Here is an 18,922-nt window from a genome sequence, read left to right on the forward strand (position 1 = left end):
TAATAATAATAATAATAATAATTTAAATCATGCTTAAAATAAATATAACTGAATTGTCTCGTTGCATTTAATCACCACTTGATATGATATTCTATAAACTAATGACCTTGAAGGCAGCTGCCAACAAGTGAAAGATGTGACAACCCTGTGAAGTTCAGAACTCTGTAGTATGGCATGGGAAAGAGATGGCAATGGGATGGGAAATATATGCTATAACCTGTTCCCAAATATTAAAAAAAAATTGTATAACTGTAGGGTAAATTGGTAAAGGAGAGGAGAATACTGGTTACCAGTATATAAATCCTAACCAATTACCGGTACCTGCATTATTTACTTATTCATTTATTCTTTCATTTATTTATTTGCACTTTAAATATAAGTACAGTGGGTTTGACGAGAAAGAATTTGCAATACAGAAAGTAAATAATCTTTAATAGCACCGATCAGCTAGTAAAATAAATGCTTGAGATTTACAAAATATTTAAATATTAATATTTTATCTGTGAACACAATGGTACTATTTTAAGTTAAAACAACTAGACAAGTTGTACTAATGATATTGCATTGCAATGATAGGCATGAATATTTTAACATGTGAATGAAAATAATGTTTTATAAATAAACTGATAAGTAAATTAATTGACTAATAACATAGGATTGTAGTCAGAAAGGCCCTTAATACAATACTGACCCAACATCTTAAAAATGCTATTGTATACTATATTTTGCTTATCCACAGTGTTAAATACGTAAATAACATGAAAGAAATTACAGTAAATGCTTCAGATCTGGTCACAAAATCTATTCTTAATACTGTCTCATATGTGATCACTTCAACATCCTCTTGAGATATAGGGTCACAAGTTCACTGACAAATGTACATAACTGCTCCAGAAACATTCAACCCATCACAACACTGATCGAGGACTATGGAAGGTGCATGATTTTAGAACATTGTGTTTTCCAAGTTTTCGTGCATGCTTTGTCATATATGAGTCCCAGTCAACAAATCCAACATGTAACATTTCTCCTTTTAACATCTACTTACATATTTTATACTGCAACGTGCATCACTATTCAGTCAGTCAGTTTTGAAGAGTGCACTCAAGTCATAAAGATTTTGAAAGCATGCCACTTTTTCTGAAAAGTTGAATTTTTATTGCATTTTGAACAATATGTTATGCCATTAACCCAGGAGTGGAAGTGACACTCACCAGTGGTTGCACGTGAGCATTTCTCTCACACTCAGACTTCTGAAACATGAATTTGAAGGCAATATATTCCTCAGACTTCTGCCAACAAATTGATGTGTAAAACAAAGCATTTTGTCCTAACAGAGCATTATACCTGGGAATTAAACTAGCACCTTTCACCATCTATAATATTTTCACAATTTTGCACGGGTTTCACTGTGGTAAACCGATGTTGCTACATGAAAGAAATTACTTCATGTTGTGGTATGGAAGAAATCACTTCTGAGTTCGATTTGTACAGAATTATTACCTGCATACTGTAAGTATTGTTAGACGAAATTGTGTTTTCAGTAAAATGGTAATGTAAAGTGAAAGCTTTAGAAAGTATCAAATGATAATGATGTTGAATATTCACTGTTGTATAAAATATAACTCATTATAATTTATAATTGACAAATTAATTAGTAACTATATACACTGCATTTCCAAATACTGAAGTTTCGAAGAGCTTCACAGGGACCTTCATTCTTGCTGTCTGCAGTCTGGTCATTGCAAATAGGCTTCTGGCAGTTGTACGTTTCTTTTTCTATGAGGACAAAAGGCACAAGATTCCGGAGTGGTGTTAATTTTATTTTCCCCCTGTCCCCCTAGACCTCGTTCTTTGCATTGTAGTATGTAACGAGCTTCACAGAACAAAGAATTAGATGGGATTTCATCAGTTCTGAACACCGCGACTTCTTTTCATAGTACTATCGGTGTTAGCTGTGTAGATCTAGCTCTTGATATCAACATGGTCAAGTGCCATCTGCAGTTTGACTCTGAGCATCGTCCACTACATCTGTGTCTCCCTTTGTGAGATTGTAAAATGTTACAATCTCCTGTTTTTGTAGATACTCCCGTTTCATTGTCAATTTTTCTTCACAGTGTAGACTTCATATAAGCACAATCTAGTATATACAGTCACGAAGCTCAATACGTAGCAAATATGCATCCATAGATAGTTGCTAACCACTAGGATCGCTAATATCACCTCATTACAGACAATGTGAAATAGTACCGGCACAGTCTATTGTTCCTAGCACCCTCACAACTCGAGCTTCGTGACTGTATATACTAGACTGTGGTATAAGTAACACATTCTTCGATTTTTTAAGGATATGAGAAAGTAGCGATCCAATTTTCGAAAATGCAAATATGCTGCTCTGTTCTGACCTTCATTTTATTCTGGCAGAAATGGGAGGATTCTCATTCTTACGTAATATTTCAACAATAGAAATTTTCCTCTGAAGTAACTCCGCAGCTAAGGCACAGATCTGAAATAAGATTTTCATGGGCATTATTGGTTTCTTCGCTTTCAACCAAAACAGGTACTTGTAACCATGGTTGAATGCTTGCAGTTAAATATATGTATATTCAATACCGGTATATACATACAAGTATGTAGTAGTATAATATTATAATAAGAGACTCCAAACTCTGTAGAAGAAGAAAATCACAATGGGAACAAAATCTAAAGAAATCAGTTATTCATGGAAAATACTATACAAAGAACACACTTTTTTTTAATCAAACAAGGCGAGTCCCAGGTTTTTTCTCGCTTGATTCATATCAAGAATGGATTTATCTTGTAGTAAATAAAAAAACGAAATACTTAATTTACGTCGAAAACTTGTTTCAAAATGTAACATTAGTGGTTGTGTGATGAGAGAAATGTTCGCAGTTTACACTTGTTCAAATAAAAATTGCTCACAGACTAAATACTCAGTCTCTGGACAAGTCGGCAAACAATGCTAGAATGAAGAACGAAACATCAATCATTCCCATTCCTTTGTAAGGTGTGAGCAAAATGCTCATATAGTGATCACTGGTGGGAGTAGCACACTTAAGATAGAACATTGTATTCTGCACTGAAAGCAAGCATGCTTATTTGGACTGGACTGGACGTCTCTTCTTGTCATGTTGTTTTCAACTTTAAAGGTTAGCTTGCTGGCAAAATCAAGGAGGATCAGAATTCGTAGATAGAACCAGTGAAACAAACGAATAGCTACTGTACTTGAATCTTCTATGCTTTCCTGAGAGTGGAACAATAAATAATTGCAAAATAGTGAAGAAAGTTCCCCCAGGAAATTATACACATATCCAAAATCTTTACAACAATTCTGTGGTTCAGTGCAAGAACTCTGTAACCAACAAAATTTGAAAAGTTGAGATAATACGTTCATATAATAGCAGATGGTACTGCTTATCAGCCTGGACTTAAATGTTGAGAGCTGACAGAACACTGTAACTAATTACTTTAAAATCATGGTGAAAATTGCAAAAGGAAGAAGAGTTGTAAGAAACTTACTGGTCACAGTAGATAAAAATACGTACTATAGAAGGTATGTGTGGTTACTTTTATTCTGTATATTGCAGTAATTCGATAATAATACCACATTATTTATACGAAGAGTACGTAATTATTCTACAATAAACATTATTTACATGAGACTCATGAGTTTCGGTCACCTGGTGAAAACATCAATTCTTCTACCTCAAGCAGTGATAAGAGCATACACAGTACTAATGGTAAGCCTATTTGTGATTCGATACTGGCAATGCTTGTCTTGAAAACAACTGAACATAACCTAAAACTAATACTGCTATTGGTTTTTTTAACAATGACAGGACCCTACCACCAGCCAAACAGCATGGGTGGAGATGAAGGACAAGAAAGGAGAAGAAAAAGGAAGAAGGATCCAAGGGATATAAGGAAACATCAACATCTATAAGGTAGGGAGTAAAAACAAAGTAACAAAATATTTGTTCGGCTGTCACCGAGGGACCACAATGCAATTGTCGCAGAAAATATTTTGATGTGATTCCTTCAGATGTTGGAGAGAAGCTCAGATCTGTATACAACAAATGTTCCTGGGCAATTTCATCTCCAAGTCTGGCACAAAGACTACTGTTACCAGCTGGACGAAAAATACCGGTACATTGATGTAATCTGTACTTTCTGACAGAGCAAACAATATTATTATCTGTAAGCAAGCTTTAATAAGCATTTTTGGTGTATGAGCCAGTAGACTTTAATATCTTTGCAATAAAATTGCTCAGCATGGTACCCCACTTCCAAATCAACATAGAAAACAAGAATCGACCAAACATAAATTAAATTAAAGCTTTTATTGCATGAATTCAGAAATGTAAACCCCGCTACACATGGCAGCACAATCTTCTCAATGCACGCAGTCAAACTTAAAAGGTTGAGACATATATTTGTTTCTTCTCTTTGGTCACATTTAATGTAGGCCTATGTGATAGACTGGAAATAGTTGTCCAAGAGAAGACTAGTGATAAGAAAAGGAAGCTGAAGGACAAAAGGATCTTCACCTAATGGCAGCTGAGTTAGCAAGAAAACAAATGCATTTCAACATAAATGTAGTATTTTGCAGCTGATCGTGATTGTTGTTGAGGCGACCAGAATGTTCCTAGACATTGACAGGGACTTTAGTATCACTGAACAGAAGAAGAGGCTATGATCCAAAGTGCTGTTGCAACATTACTAAATATGGAGGAAGTTGAGTTTGTTTCTGTGGCTGAAATACAGCAAAAAACTTGTGTTTTGCAGTGTAAACTCTGAAGGGGAAAACGAGAAGTTCCAAAAGGCTGCAAATTTAGATTCTATGAAAGCATTCTAGTAGTTACTTTGTAGCCTATACTTATGATCCATGTGGTGAGTTGTAAGTGTAGGTCATAGGTCATCTGATCCCTGCTATCAGGGATTAAATTTGCTAATTTAAGATCTTTGTTGAGGTTCATATCCGAATGTTACCAGACAAAGTCACTAAGCGCAGAGTGGTGTACGACCCTATCATTGTAAGCATCATCTTAAAAAGGAAGCATATGTTTTCTTTAAATTACTTGGAATACTTTCATTGAAAATTTTTTATAAGTTTTGAACACCTAGAATAGATATTTCTCACAATGTTCCTTTCATAAGATGCAGACATGATTTACATTCATTAACAACTAATGTATTTCAATAAATGAAACCTGTTCGCTCCTATGCCTTCCTAACCTAGCTTGCAAGAACCAGGTTACTACTAGTTTCAAAATTTGTCTGACAGTGACAGTTCTGGGTCTATGGGAAGCTATTGTTATATGCTATTAAGTGTTACTGAACGTTCAATACTGCAAATATCCACAACTTGAAAGCATCTTTTCGCATTTCTTATTAAATACTAGTTACCAGGTTCTTGCACCGAACTACAGAGCTATGAGAAGAAAAAGTAAAAATTCGTTTCTTATGTGCGTTGTAGACGAGACAGAACATCTGTAACTGGTCATGTGCAGAGATTTGAGAAGGTTCGAAGTTTTAAATGGTGTAGATATGTGGAACACTTTTAAAAGCCTCTAAACTTAACCTTTGTTAAAAATGAGGTTAAAATAAAAATAACTATGTATTTCGAAGACAGGTTTTTCCTCTGCACATGGTGTTCATCAGCTAGATTTCCCTCTTCCACTACATTATGTTTCCATAAAAGAATTGGAAAACTTATTTCACAAAGAACTATGTATGTAAGAGGAATGATGAACATTTTGTCATTACATGATGCAGTACCCTATATTTTCGAACACTAATACTACGGTATGTATTGTGTTCTTCGTTTATTTTTAAGAAGCTTTCATTAGTATGAACAGTGTGAACGTCATACATTAAGACTCGAAGATATATAAAGATTTTGTAACATCTCTCTTTATATATAAAATTAATTAAATATTGTAAATAATCTGCTGAAGTTAAAATATGTGTCTATACAAAATGCTGAAGGAGCTTTCTGACTATGAATACATTAAAGAGAAACACTAATTTGGAAAAGTTACATCTGATAAGTCAATACCCAGTTTTAAGAACTAATAACTGATGTCTCATTAGCTTAAAATTTACATTTTAGCATATGAATTCATTACTACTTTTGTATACATGATTTTCTGTTACTTTGGACAAGCTTATGCATTTATATCTGGGATATGTGAAAACAAATAAGTATTACCTTCATTCTCTTGCGGGACCCATGTCACTAGCGGATAGGAGAGACTAGAACAAAGAGAAAACTCTATATGAACATACGTGATTCCAGTTCTGTTGCAGTAATGGTAGAGATGCTTGAATGAAAGCATGCAGTCGTCGTCTGGTAGAATAACCAAAGTGCCAGGTGTCTCTTGCATTCGTTGGCATCCATCCTACATCCTTGGTGGAAATGTATTCTGAATAAACAAGTTCTTTCAAATGACTCCACAAATAAAAATCCTTAGATTTTTGTCTGGGGAACGTGCAGGTCATTTCTTTGGAAATATTACATTCGGCAAGTCCATACACCATTTCCTGGTTTCAGTAATCCTTCTTCTCATGTCAGACCCACAACTCCATACCAACTGTTCTGGTTGAGCCACATGCTGTAGACCTACAAGTGATACAAAGTATGATGTGGGTGGATGTGCACAAGTGACGTGCACCTTGCGTGCCTCGCCAACATCCACCAGTACATAACTGGGACCCATGTTCATATAGAGTTTTTTCTGGTGATGTGGGTCCCAGACATTACGATACATTCTGTGTGATATATATATCTTCTTTTCAACCGAGATTGAAAAGGTGAATTGTGATTATATGATGTGTGATAGAGGATCGAATCCCACACTTTTGCGTTGGAAGGTAATGCGAAGGAAAACCATATCTGTCCATTGTGAAACCAAAAAAGTAACGTATGAGTGAAAATGAGAGATCAATGTAAGCTGTTTTCTACGCGATATATAAGTAATGTGGCAATGGAGTTTACCAATATTTAAGTGGAATGTATTGTAATATCTGTCCATTAATAGAAAAATACCGATCATATACTGTAAAGTATGCTTATCATACGTTTTATTCTGTATTTCACAAAATAAATAGGTAGAAAGAGGCAATGACTAGAATAATTTTATATTAAAAAGTAAAAATTGTCGTGTAAATTATAAATATAAAATACTCCCTATATTACATTAGCTTGCCCAAACAATAAAACTGGAATGAATGTCCTAGTCTGTTTTTACTGTGTTCGTAGTTCCTGGTGATACTGGAGGGGTTAATTCGGGTTTTGTTTCATCCTTCAGTTGCTCAAGTTTCTTCATAGGACTTTCCCCCACTTCTGAAAATGACCAAACAGAATAAAATTAGTGAAATGTTGAGAACTGCACAAAAACAATCCTATTAAATTACGTATTTCTATATAACATGTGTAAAAAAAATGCCAAATTTAATCTCTTCAAGTCAATTCTAAATTGTCCGAAACTCCAATAGGTCATGTACCACATTTAAGATACAGTAGTAGAATAAACAGGGAATGTAGTCATAAATAAAGTAGTACCAGGGCACTTCGCAAAAAAAAAAAATTTATGAATATTATTATTATTATTATTATTATTATTATTATTATTATTATTAATAAAGGTTGTATACAAAAAAGTTGTGTTGGCTAAGATTCAATAGTATTTCCGAAATTAACATGTTGCCCAAAATAGTATTTTGCTAAATTAACCTGTTGTTGACATAACTGTAGGCATAAATACTCTTGGTTACGTGGCTGTTGACAAAAAAAATGTTGCAGAATTTTCTGTTGACGAGAAGTCCTGAAAGCATTTAAATAGTATCATTTTATTAAAACTTGTCAATTATTAACATTTAAAACATTTTAACATTAACAATTTATTTTTTCTCTGAAAAATTATTGTTTGAAAAATTGGATGCTATAAACTGAGCAGTGACGAGATCTCTTATTTGTCTATAATTGTGTTAAAAACTGAATATGTACATTATTTATAATGATTTAATGAGTTATTTATTTTATTTATTTATTGTTACTGGCAAAGTGAAGGCCATAAGACCTTTTCTTCCACTCAGATAGTACAGTCAATACAATTATTATTTATTACTAATTTTTCACTACTTTTGTATATGTTATTGTTTTTAATTCGGTTATTTAACAACGCTGTATCAACTACCAGATTATTTAGTATTGGCAGCAAGATGAGGCCGAGGATTCTCCATAGGATTACAAGGTAATCAGACAAGTGGGCAAGCTGATGGCTTTGGGTATATTACGAGGCGTGTCCATAAAGAAACTTTCCCACTCGTCCCACAGCTAGCATACCATATGTTGGGCAAAGCGACTGCATGTACGTGATAGAGTAATGTTCTGGCATGGCACATGAGCTAGTGGAACTTCCCAAGTGCTCTCAGTAGCTTCATTGCATTGGTTGAAGATGGACGTACCTATTCCAGCTCCCGCCTCATGAAGTGCGGTCAGTGATAAAGTTTTTGAATGCACAGGGCATAGCACCAAATGAAATTGATCGTCAGCTGTCAGCTGGGCCTAATGTCATGAGCAAGCAGATGGTGCGTTTCTCCACAAGGTCGTCTGTGATTATGGTTGGCCTCCCACTGCGCTCCTCGTCATGCACATTTTGGCGTCCAGCTGCAAATTGACTCGTTTATGTTTAGGATTCAGTTAATAAAAGCATTTGTTGAAATACTTTCAATACGTCCATCTTCAACCAATGCAACGAAGCTACTGAGAGCACTCAGGAAGTTGAAATTTGTTGACTAGTATTATTGGAACATTTAACACACTAAGGCAAACATTCGCAGTGCTGTACAACGCAGTCCTCCAACTTCAACAAGACGTGTAGCTGGGCGACTCTGTGTTACTCAGTCAAAGGCATGGAGGACACTCCGTGTAAATGAACTGTGTCCGTATCATCTTCAAGAAGTGCAACAATTAGAGCTACAAGATCATGCTCATCATGTCGAGTTCTCCACCTGCTTAAATGGAAATGGTAGAGAGTTTCACTGATGTGTCACAATTCACACGGGATGGCATTAATAACTTACATGAGTTGGCAGATATTAACCATAAAGGCACAGAAAAAAAATCAATTTTCAACATCGATTTAGTGTAAATGTATGGTGTGGTCTTCTGTGTGATCAGCTGATAGGACCATTCATTTTACCGGGAAACGTAAATGGTGACATGTACCTACAAAAGAATTGCCAAAATTACTAGACGATGTTCCTCTTACAACGAGACTTCGTATGGATTTCCAACTTGATGAGATGACTGCTCATTTCACACTCACTGTGAGAGATCATCTGAACCAGTATTTCCACCCCATTCGATTGGTCATGGAGGTCCTCATCCCTGGCCAGCCAGGTCCCCAGATTTGACACCCCTTGATTATTATTTATGGGGGTGGATGAAGGATCTTGTGCACCAGATTAAGGTAAACACACGTGAAGAATTAATTGCGCGCATTATGGACGCTGCAGTGATCATCAGGAATAGCCCTGATAAGTTAAGGAATGTGACTCACACAACTCAGAAGCGTGTGACCGAGTGTGGAGGTAAAAGCAGACATGTTTGAAAACCTCCTGTAAAACTAAGAGTTGATGAGCAGAATGAAGTTTACAAGTAAGCAGTTACAAGAGTGGAACTGCATCCATTTTTTGTGTTTTCTGTAGTGATATTATTAAATTTCACCTCCAATTTCAAATATTCAATAACCTGTAGCGACTTAACTATAAGTCGAACCCTATTTTTTTATTTACCGTTTTTGCTCCATTTGACCTCAGGAATGCCTCCTTAAGTGGTTGTAAAACTTTGTGAATCACTCTGTGTATACACACGAGTATATTAGTCTCCATTCGCTTCCTATCACATGATGTGTGCATGTATTTTTTTATGTAATACTATATGCATTGTTACTGTCTAAGATTACTGTGCATCCTATAATCACAAAATATTACTAGTAATGCTTTTGTTCAAGAGGGATTAAAACTCTAGCTGGACCACGTTTGTTTTTTTTTTTTGTTTTTTTTTTTTGTAACACAGACATGAGAGGGCTAAAACTTGCACTTATGGCAGTATTCACAATTTTTACATTAATATTAATTCTTTATTAATAGAATTAAGTAAGAAATATTGTATATTAAGTTACAAATATTGTAATTGGTTATTTCTTGAAATTGATCTAATTACACTAGTTACTAAGAGTTGATGCTTGAACATCACTGACATCTTCTCTCATAGCATATGTTCACCACACACGTATGCAACGCTGCCTCATGGCTGCTGCTGTTTTGGTGACATGCAGTCCAGCACGATGTTCCACATTTGGTTTGATTAGCTGCAACTCCAGACCCTGTGCTGCCTGTTTCTTTCTCTTTTTTTGTACTAGTCCGAGAAGTTCATAATATAAAATGCATAAGAATTAATGCATGCAATATCAATTAGGCTGTAAAATACAGATTAGCAGCCAATGACAGGCACCTCTCTTAGTAGTATATTTCCTAGCCATTTAATCGATGGTATCACCAGAGCCTTTGCTAGAGTTGGAAGTGAAATAAACCTACAGCTTTTCAGAGCGAATAACTCATCTTGTATGTAACAACACAGTGTAATATCATATCTGTGAAAAGTTAATAGTTTTCTCAGAAAAAATGTTTTTTTTTTTTTTTTTTTTTCCCCAAATATTTAATACTTTCTTATTCGGTAACTATTGTGAATAGGATCGTGTTTTTTGTCCTTATCGATAGAAAATCTAATAACAAATAATTTATTTCTCTAGCATATTTCCATAGCGTAGACCAGGGCTTGCCAAACTTTTCATAGCAAGGACCACAGAAAGAATCACGGGCCAAGTCACATAAGTTTAAATTAAGTCTAATAAACAAAGCTCATAAATAACGTTAGTATTCTACCTTTGTGTTTTATTGAGCTAAAACCTACATGTTCAAACTGCTTTCTTTTTTCATTCAACTGGCAAGTTATGTTTTTGGCAATATCTTCCACTCTACGAGCAACTGTATGTCCTGAAAGACTAATATTCTTAAATAAATGTACTTTCTCAGGACAAATCTGCTTTGCCGCCATTATCATTCACAATTTAATAAGTTCACCATCACTGAAAGATTTTGCCCTTTTTGCCTGTTCATGCGAAATTAGCCAATGTTGTTGCTTCACTGTCTGATCTCTGTTTCTGTTGAGATGCTAGTCCAGTTTTCATTGCTTCAAATTTATCACCCCGTAACTTCCCCGTAAATTGTGAAAATTTTAAAAAATGTTTGATTTCTTTAAAGACAGCAACTGATTCGTTACAAATCAGGCATAATTACTTTATTTTCAGTTTTAATCATAAAATAGTCCAAACTCTATTGTTGTTTAAACACAGAACATTCACTGTCCATTTTCTCTTTTCTTTCTTCTTTCCCAGCCATAATTAAGTTAAGTTACGCTGTAAGAACTACTAATAAATGCTTGTGGATTAACTCAGAATGCTAATACTATTTTTAACTGGATAATATTTACCACTTCACATTTCTATTATGTGTGGGTGTGTACCAAAAGAGGTCGCTTGTCAGCTTACAGCGGTGCAATCTCTGGTTGCTCTATTGCCACACTTCGCGCTTGGGCTGGACAACCCACGGTCGCCTGGCGGCTGAACGCTTTCGACCAGTAGCCTATATTGTAGCAACATCATTGTTACCACAGTATATGAGCAATTTGTTTAAGAATCTGGGCCTCTGATTTGATTTCATCGATCGAAATTCGTGAATAAATTAATCTTCTTTTATTGACTTTTATTTTTTTTTCAAGTTAGTAAATGGGCCGAACAAAAGTAGTTCGCAGGCCTAATCCGGCCCACAGGCCGTAGTTTGGCAAGCCCTGGCGTAGACGGTTTTCGTGTAAATTTAATTAAAAATCTACTAATTTCAAGCCACTGAACATTGCAAAACAGATTGCAACACTGCAGAGTGCAGTCTCGTCAAGGTCAGTAGTACGAGATGAACTACAACCTTGGGATACTTACATTAAGTTACAATCTTCTTATGTTACATATAAGATACTATATGTAAAATTCAGAACTCTGTGTACAATATGTTCATATTGAAATAGATTCATACAAGTGGTTTACTCCAAAACTGTAATATTGAACATGCTTATTGTAAAATATCTAATTAGCTAATTACATAATACATTATTTCCCTCCCCCTCACGTAACGAATAATGCATTCTAAACTACTGATATTTGTAATATTTTGAAGTATGTAAAACAGGTTTATGAACATTCGATTTTTAAATTACATTATCTCACACTTCAAATATTACACAAGAAAATATCTACTTCGGTCGTAAGTATTGTATAGCACGTAATTGTACTTAAAAAAAAACTTTCGATATTTACAAATTATCAGTGTTTTACTTCATAGTTCCACTAGAAAACTGTATTATAGTACTGCAATAATGATACACAAAAAAAGTACCTAAACTCAATCAACAGTAAAACAAAAACAAAAAACTTTATATCTTCTGAAACAGACTAAAGACAATGCTTTTATTCATTCATTCATTCATTCATTCATTCATTCTGGTGGAGTTAAGGCCATCAGGCCTTCTCTTCCACACCACCAGAAATGCAATACAACTACAAGAAAAATGATACATCAATGCAATTAAACTACAGTAATAACGAGTGACAATGAATATAACATAAAAAAATAACTGAACATACAAATAGAAATTTAAAATAATAAAAATTAGTCTGACATATTAAATGATGCAAAAAAAAAAAAAAGAACAAACAAAAAGTAAAAACATATACAACAAATACAGACACAAAATAACAGTGACACTCAGCATCATTGTTATTAACTAAGGGACAGTAAGCTGTTGTAGTATCCTGGCACAAAGACGAGAGAAAGGGTTAATCTAACAAAACGAAATTATTGCCAAAGTACTAAAGATAAAAACTTCGGCATAAATCTAGCAACTTCTCAGAAACGGAATTCGTGAGATAAAACATACTTTTCTAGTTTACTTTTAAACTGTGGCAGTGTCCAGCAATCCCTGACGCCACTAGGTAACGTATTCCAGAGGCGAGGCAATGATACAATATAGGAGGATGAGTATAGGGAAGTTCTGTGACGAGGAATAGAAAGGCGAGATTGACTTTGATTTCGTGAAGTAGTTAGGAACTGAAAGCGTGAAGACAAGTAATTTGGAGAAGAGTTATGTAAAATTTTGTATAGAAGTGAAAGAGCATGTATGATTCTTTGTTCCTTTTTAGTGTGTTTACTATGACAAGAGACTAGCAACTAACCTTCGGGCAATCAAACTCCCAGCTGAGCTGTCAATCATGTGGTGATTGTAGAAAAGTCGAACCACGGCTATGGCAAATGCCATCCATGGTTTACTTTGACAAGCCTGACTTAGGGAGACAGATCTTAGTTCGTTGACCTCTTACGAGAAGAAAGCTCATTGTGTTAGCAGCGATGTTGCCAGACTGCTGAAAATTCCAACTTAATTTTCTAATTAACCGTGCATTTAATCACAAAATGTAATGGGTGAGGTGAATAAAAATAAGTAAGCACTTTTTAAAGTACTTGCTAGGGTTAGAGTGAATAATAAACGAGTTTACTTATTTTCTGATAGAGAGTACTTACACAGCAAAGTAAGAAGTAAACCATACAAATTTTCCAAGTACTGACTTAAAATTGTTGAATAAAAACAAAGGAGTACTTGTTCTAACAAGTAAACAGTATCAAGGTAGGTGGGAAGCAGACTTCTCATTTCTTTCTACTATTAGAAATGGCTGCTTTCATGCAGGTTCGTCAAGCAAAGCCCTATCGAGAAAGAAGATACATCTTTCTGCAGAATTCTAAGTGTTTATTGCGGTTTGAAAATGAAAATGTGGATTTCATAACAAACTCTTTTCTGACTGACGATGGAGAAACTCATCGTTGTGCACTTGAAAATCTTTCTTCGTTATCTCAGTGACCCAGGTTACCAAAGCAGTGTTGCATTCACTGAACTACAGTTTGCAAAACCGTAATCTACATTATTGATAAAATTACGGAGAGATCTCACCATTGGATAACTTTTCCCATGTCAGCAGAGGACATGACTGAAGTCATCGGTGCTGTTGTCTGTACTCGTATAGAAATAAAGAAGCCCACTTTATTCAGTGATGAGTACATCAACTTAGTATTAATGTACAGGCGACCTGTGATGCAGGTGAAAGATTCACAAGTATCCATACGTCAGAGCTCAGTGCAAGAACTGTTTGTACTATCACGATTTAATGAATCTGTCGTCTGCTCGAGGATTCTCCATGGCTATTAATACCATTCGGGCACCAAAGAAGAGGTGTACATTATTGTACATTAAAGGGAAAGGTTTGTAATAGAGATAGTGTTTGGACAAGTGAAGCAACGTTTCCCTATTCTTGCAAATCGTACAATTGATACTAAGCTGCGTAGTGCTTCATAATATCACAAAGGATTTGCAGGATGTCTACCATGAAGTGGAAGAAATCCCCTTAGATGGACCAGGATTTGATCTTCAAATTGAAGAAGATAATGAAATTCGACATACAGGGGAACAGAAACGTCAACAAATTCTGCAAGTTCTAAATACATTCAGCTCCAGATATAGTGAACCTCTGCGGACTTACATATTTCGTTCACTATAGCTGAAGTGTCTCTACCCTAACCATAAGTGACAGAAATGAACGAAATTGTGAACAAGAAAATAAAATATTTCATTTTGTGGAATGCATTACATTGTATACTGTTACTCACAGTTGATTTACTTAAACTATGCTGTCGACCCACGTCTGCTTGCAAAAGACCACATTTAATGTCACTTATAATATTCACCTTATCTTCCAAAGAAAACACTTTACGCTTCGACATTTTTATACAGTACCAGTACATTCACTGTTGGAACACTAGATCAGGTAGAAATGACAAATGCTGTTATGGTGTGACTGCGTACTCAGCCTTGGAATTTCCCGGGTCACTTAATGGAAACTGAGAGAGGGTTGATGGAGTTTGAAAGCCATTGAAATTTTACCTTCATTTATGCTCTGGACATAATGTCCGTCCCCTTTTAATAAAAGAAGGCAATTTCATTTTCCGTTGTTTTGATGCTATCAGTTACAATGGAAATGTTTCTGAGAACAAAAGGCAACCTTTTGACGGTGGAGGATTAGAAATAACAGTAGAGTAGAATGCCTGAGAACAGAATGACAGCCCTTCGATGGTGGAGTCAGGCAAGGTCGTCATGCGTTGCCTGGATTTACAGGACAGCTCATTGTCTAGGAATCACTAATCCTATCTTTGTCCTTTGACTAAAGGAGTAAGAAACTTGGAATATTGTTCTCAACACATTCTTTCAATTTTATACAACAAAGTCTGACTTCAAATAAGAATTTGTCAGGATACAAGGTTCACTATAACCGAAGTGAGGGTTCACTATAAACGGAAATAGTAATGTACTTTTTAATGCATGTGGGTCGGGACCAACGATTTAGGTTCACTATAGCCGAATGTTCACTATATCCAGAGTTGACTGTATGTGAAGGATTAATTTTAGTTAAGACGTAAACAAAGAGGAGGAGCCATGCCAAAAATAACAGCAACACGGCTTATGGAAGATCCTTCAGAAGACTAATTGCTTACATTCTGGAGACATCAACAATGCGTTTTTAAAAGCGTTTAAGGACTTCCTGTAATTCTAGTAAAATATTTATATTTTAAATTATCTATTTCAATTCGATGTGTTGTGTCTGAGACAGTTAACAGAGAAATTTACAGTGATTGACTATGTAGCATGGCCTTGAGCTATAGAGAAACCATTCCACTTCATGCATATGTGTGCTTTTATAAAACTATAGATTAAAGAAAAATAGCAAACTCATAAACACATCACATTCAGAGTTACTATTAATGGATACAACATACGTAAGAGACAATGTGTGTTACCAATGGGTGCAGAAATTTTTTACGCCTTAAAAATGTGAACTCATTCAGAGGAAATACATTCAAGTACTTGAATATCTAGAAAAATATATGTTTTCTATGTTACAAAAAAGCTTTTGGTTCTTATTCGAGCGAGGTTAATTTCTACAAGTTCACTTACCTGACAGGCATGAATGCAGGAAGCTGCAAACTGCATTTATATAAATTTCTCTATGTACAGAAAAATGTTTGACATGAGGCGAGTCATCAAAGCGAACAGCTGATACATTTACACCTCTCTGACATCGACGCTCTGCAAATTTTTCCACATCCTGAATAGAAAAATATTATCAGCACAAATTACGCTGAAATTATTGTTACTTGGACACAAAGAAGTTTGTTTTGATACCTATATATTTACAATTACAACTTAAATTACTTGTGGGGGACCTTGTAACCCCTATCGGGTGCATCTCCTAGGTGGTGAATGGGGGATCCTGCCAGATATGGTGGGGTGATCCGAATAGCTAAGGTAATAAAGACCCATGGACCAACAAGAGTCTGATGTCTGGGGGGCTTTATAATAGCTGGACCACCCTTTCTCCAGGGGTTATAAATATGGAGGGCCCATCTCGGGGGTTACAAGAGTGAAGACGTCAACAATGTATAGTCAGCAGAAGAGGCACCCCTTTATGACAGCAAGTTTGGAGGTTGGAAAGTGGCAGCCTCACTACTGGTCTGTGCTTGCATAGGGCTTGTAACTCTATCAAGCGAAATATATCTTTCTAAAAAGCTTCAAGTAAATATACCGGATGGACAACCACAACGACGACTTGGCAAGAGAATGGATAAAGAATTTGAATTATGGGATAAGTTACTCTTGGGAACATGGAACGTTAGGGGATTAGCCTGTAAAGAAATAGAACTTGTTAAAGAAAGGGGAAAGAAAAGCTAATATTTTAGTTTTAACAGAAACAAAAAAGAAACTTAAAGGGACTCAGCATATAGGATTTATAGTGGAGTTTCTCGGTAACAAAAATCATCTAGTGAGGTAGCAGTAATTATCGATAAGAAATGGATAAATAAATTAGACTCTTACACTTACATCAGTGATAGAATTCTAACAGTTAAATTCAAAATAGCAAGAGGATATCTTACAGTAATTGGTGTATATGCTCCTGATGAGGGCAAAATGAAGATAATGAAATGTTTTATGAACTAAACAAAGAAGTAAATAAATACCCGTATATTAAATGTGATTATCTTATAATATCTGGCGACCTAAATGCTAGAGCAGGCAAAATATCAATTAAAGATGTGATTGAAACATTTGGAGAAGACATGGTAAATAGTAATGGAGAAAAATTAAGACACTTCGCAGTATCAAATACATTTTTGAGAAAGAAAGACATTCATAAGTACACTTGGAGTGCAAGAGGGTGTAGATCACTGATTGATTATGTTATAAATAAAAAACTCGTCTCAAGTAAAAGATGTAAGAGTCTATCTCAGAAGCGATGTATCAACAGATCACCATCTATTGATGGCGTCGCCCTCGGTAGCATAGTTGGTATAGTGCTGGCCTTCTATGCTAGAGGTTGCAGATTCAATCCTGGCTGAGGTCGATGGCATTTAACTGTGTTTAAATGCGACAGGCTCATGTCAGCAGATTTACTGGCATGTAAAAGAACTTCTGCAGGACGAAATTCTGGCACACCGGCGATGCTGATATAACCTCTGCAATTGCGAGTGTCGTTAAATAAACCATAATTTAATTTTTTTTTATTGATGGTCAAGATAGCCTTTTAACAAGATGGAGATAAATTAAAATTATAGCAAAGAGGAATGATGAAGAGGTTTTTAAAATGCATTTATTACAGGACGATAGCATTAAAATTTAAAACATTGTATCAAACAAGATTGTCTGGCTACTTGCAAAATCAACCAATAGGTAAAGATATTAATGAAGAATGGGAAAATATTATACAAGCTTTAATGATTATAAGCTCTGAAATGCTGGGTAGAAAAACGAAATACCAAAAGAAAAAATTTTTGAGAGTATGGAGTGATGATATTGCAAGCGTAATAAAAGATAAAAAGGCCAATTTACATTTTTTACAACAACAGACTGATGAAACAAGAGAAATGTATAGAGTAAAACGAAATGACGCAAAAATTATAGTAAGAAAAGCTCATTAAGAGTCCTGGGATAGATTAATCAGAACAGTCGAGCATGAGACTATGGCCTACAAACTCTTCAAGCACTTAGATAGTCAAGAGAGAGGTGTGACTAATCTGAATGTGGTTGGGGAAAAGCAATGGATACAGCATTATAAAGAGTTATGGTACGACGAAAATTTAAATTTATTAGAAAATAAAGAGGAATTTGTATTTGGAAATGTTGGTCCTATCACCTTAGAAGAACTAGAATCATCATTGAAAGAAATGAAAATTCGGAAGGCCACATGTGATGATGGAATAAATGCAGAACTTTTAAAATATGATGGACCAGTCTTAAATCAAAGACTTTTGAATATGTTTAATATGTGTTGGAGTATATGTCGAGTACCAAGTTCGTGGTCACATGCTCCAGTAATATCTCTTTTTAAAATAAGTTGCTAGGAACAAATGTGGTACTGGTACTATACAGATACAACAACAATTAGTATAAACATTGGAATTGGAAAATATAGTGAAGAAATTCCAGTTAACCAAGATGTAAGACAAGGTTGTCGTTTGTCCCCTACCTTGTTTTTAATTTATATAGATGATTTGGTGATAGAGTGGAATCTCAAAATTCATGGAGAAATTTATATAGCACATAATTTTATGTTTAAGATGATGCTGTTCGCTGATGATCAAGACTGGGAGTGGAATGCAGAGAGCAGTGTATGAATTACAGAAAGTG

The 18,922-nt window shown here is 35.2% G+C and overlaps 1 protein-coding gene across 3 annotated transcripts in view; it reads right to left on the reverse strand.

Annotated features, from left to right (window-relative positions):
• Positions 1 to 342: 342 nt before the first annotated feature.
• The window catches only part of LOC138707380 (transmembrane protein 53), a 64,639-nt gene continuing 46,059 nt past the window's right edge, over positions 343 to 18,922 (reverse strand). For all 3 annotated transcript variants that reach the window (XM_069836711.1, XM_069836712.1, XM_069836713.1), the window contains 2 exons: positions 16,196 to 16,346; positions 343 to 7,366 (listed from right to left, as the gene is read on the reverse strand). In XM_069836711.1, coding sequence (XP_069692812.1) covers positions 7,257 to 7,366; positions 16,196 to 16,346 — 261 coding nt within the window. In that variant the 3' untranslated portion in view covers positions 343 to 7,256. The remainder of the gene's footprint in view (positions 7,367 to 16,195; positions 16,347 to 18,922) is intronic.

This window comes from Periplaneta americana, chromosome 10, assembly GCF_040183065.1.
Source record: "Periplaneta americana isolate PAMFEO1 chromosome 10, P.americana_PAMFEO1_priV1, whole genome shotgun sequence".
Lineage (NCBI taxonomy): Eukaryota > Metazoa > Arthropoda > Insecta > Blattodea > Blattidae > Periplaneta > Periplaneta americana.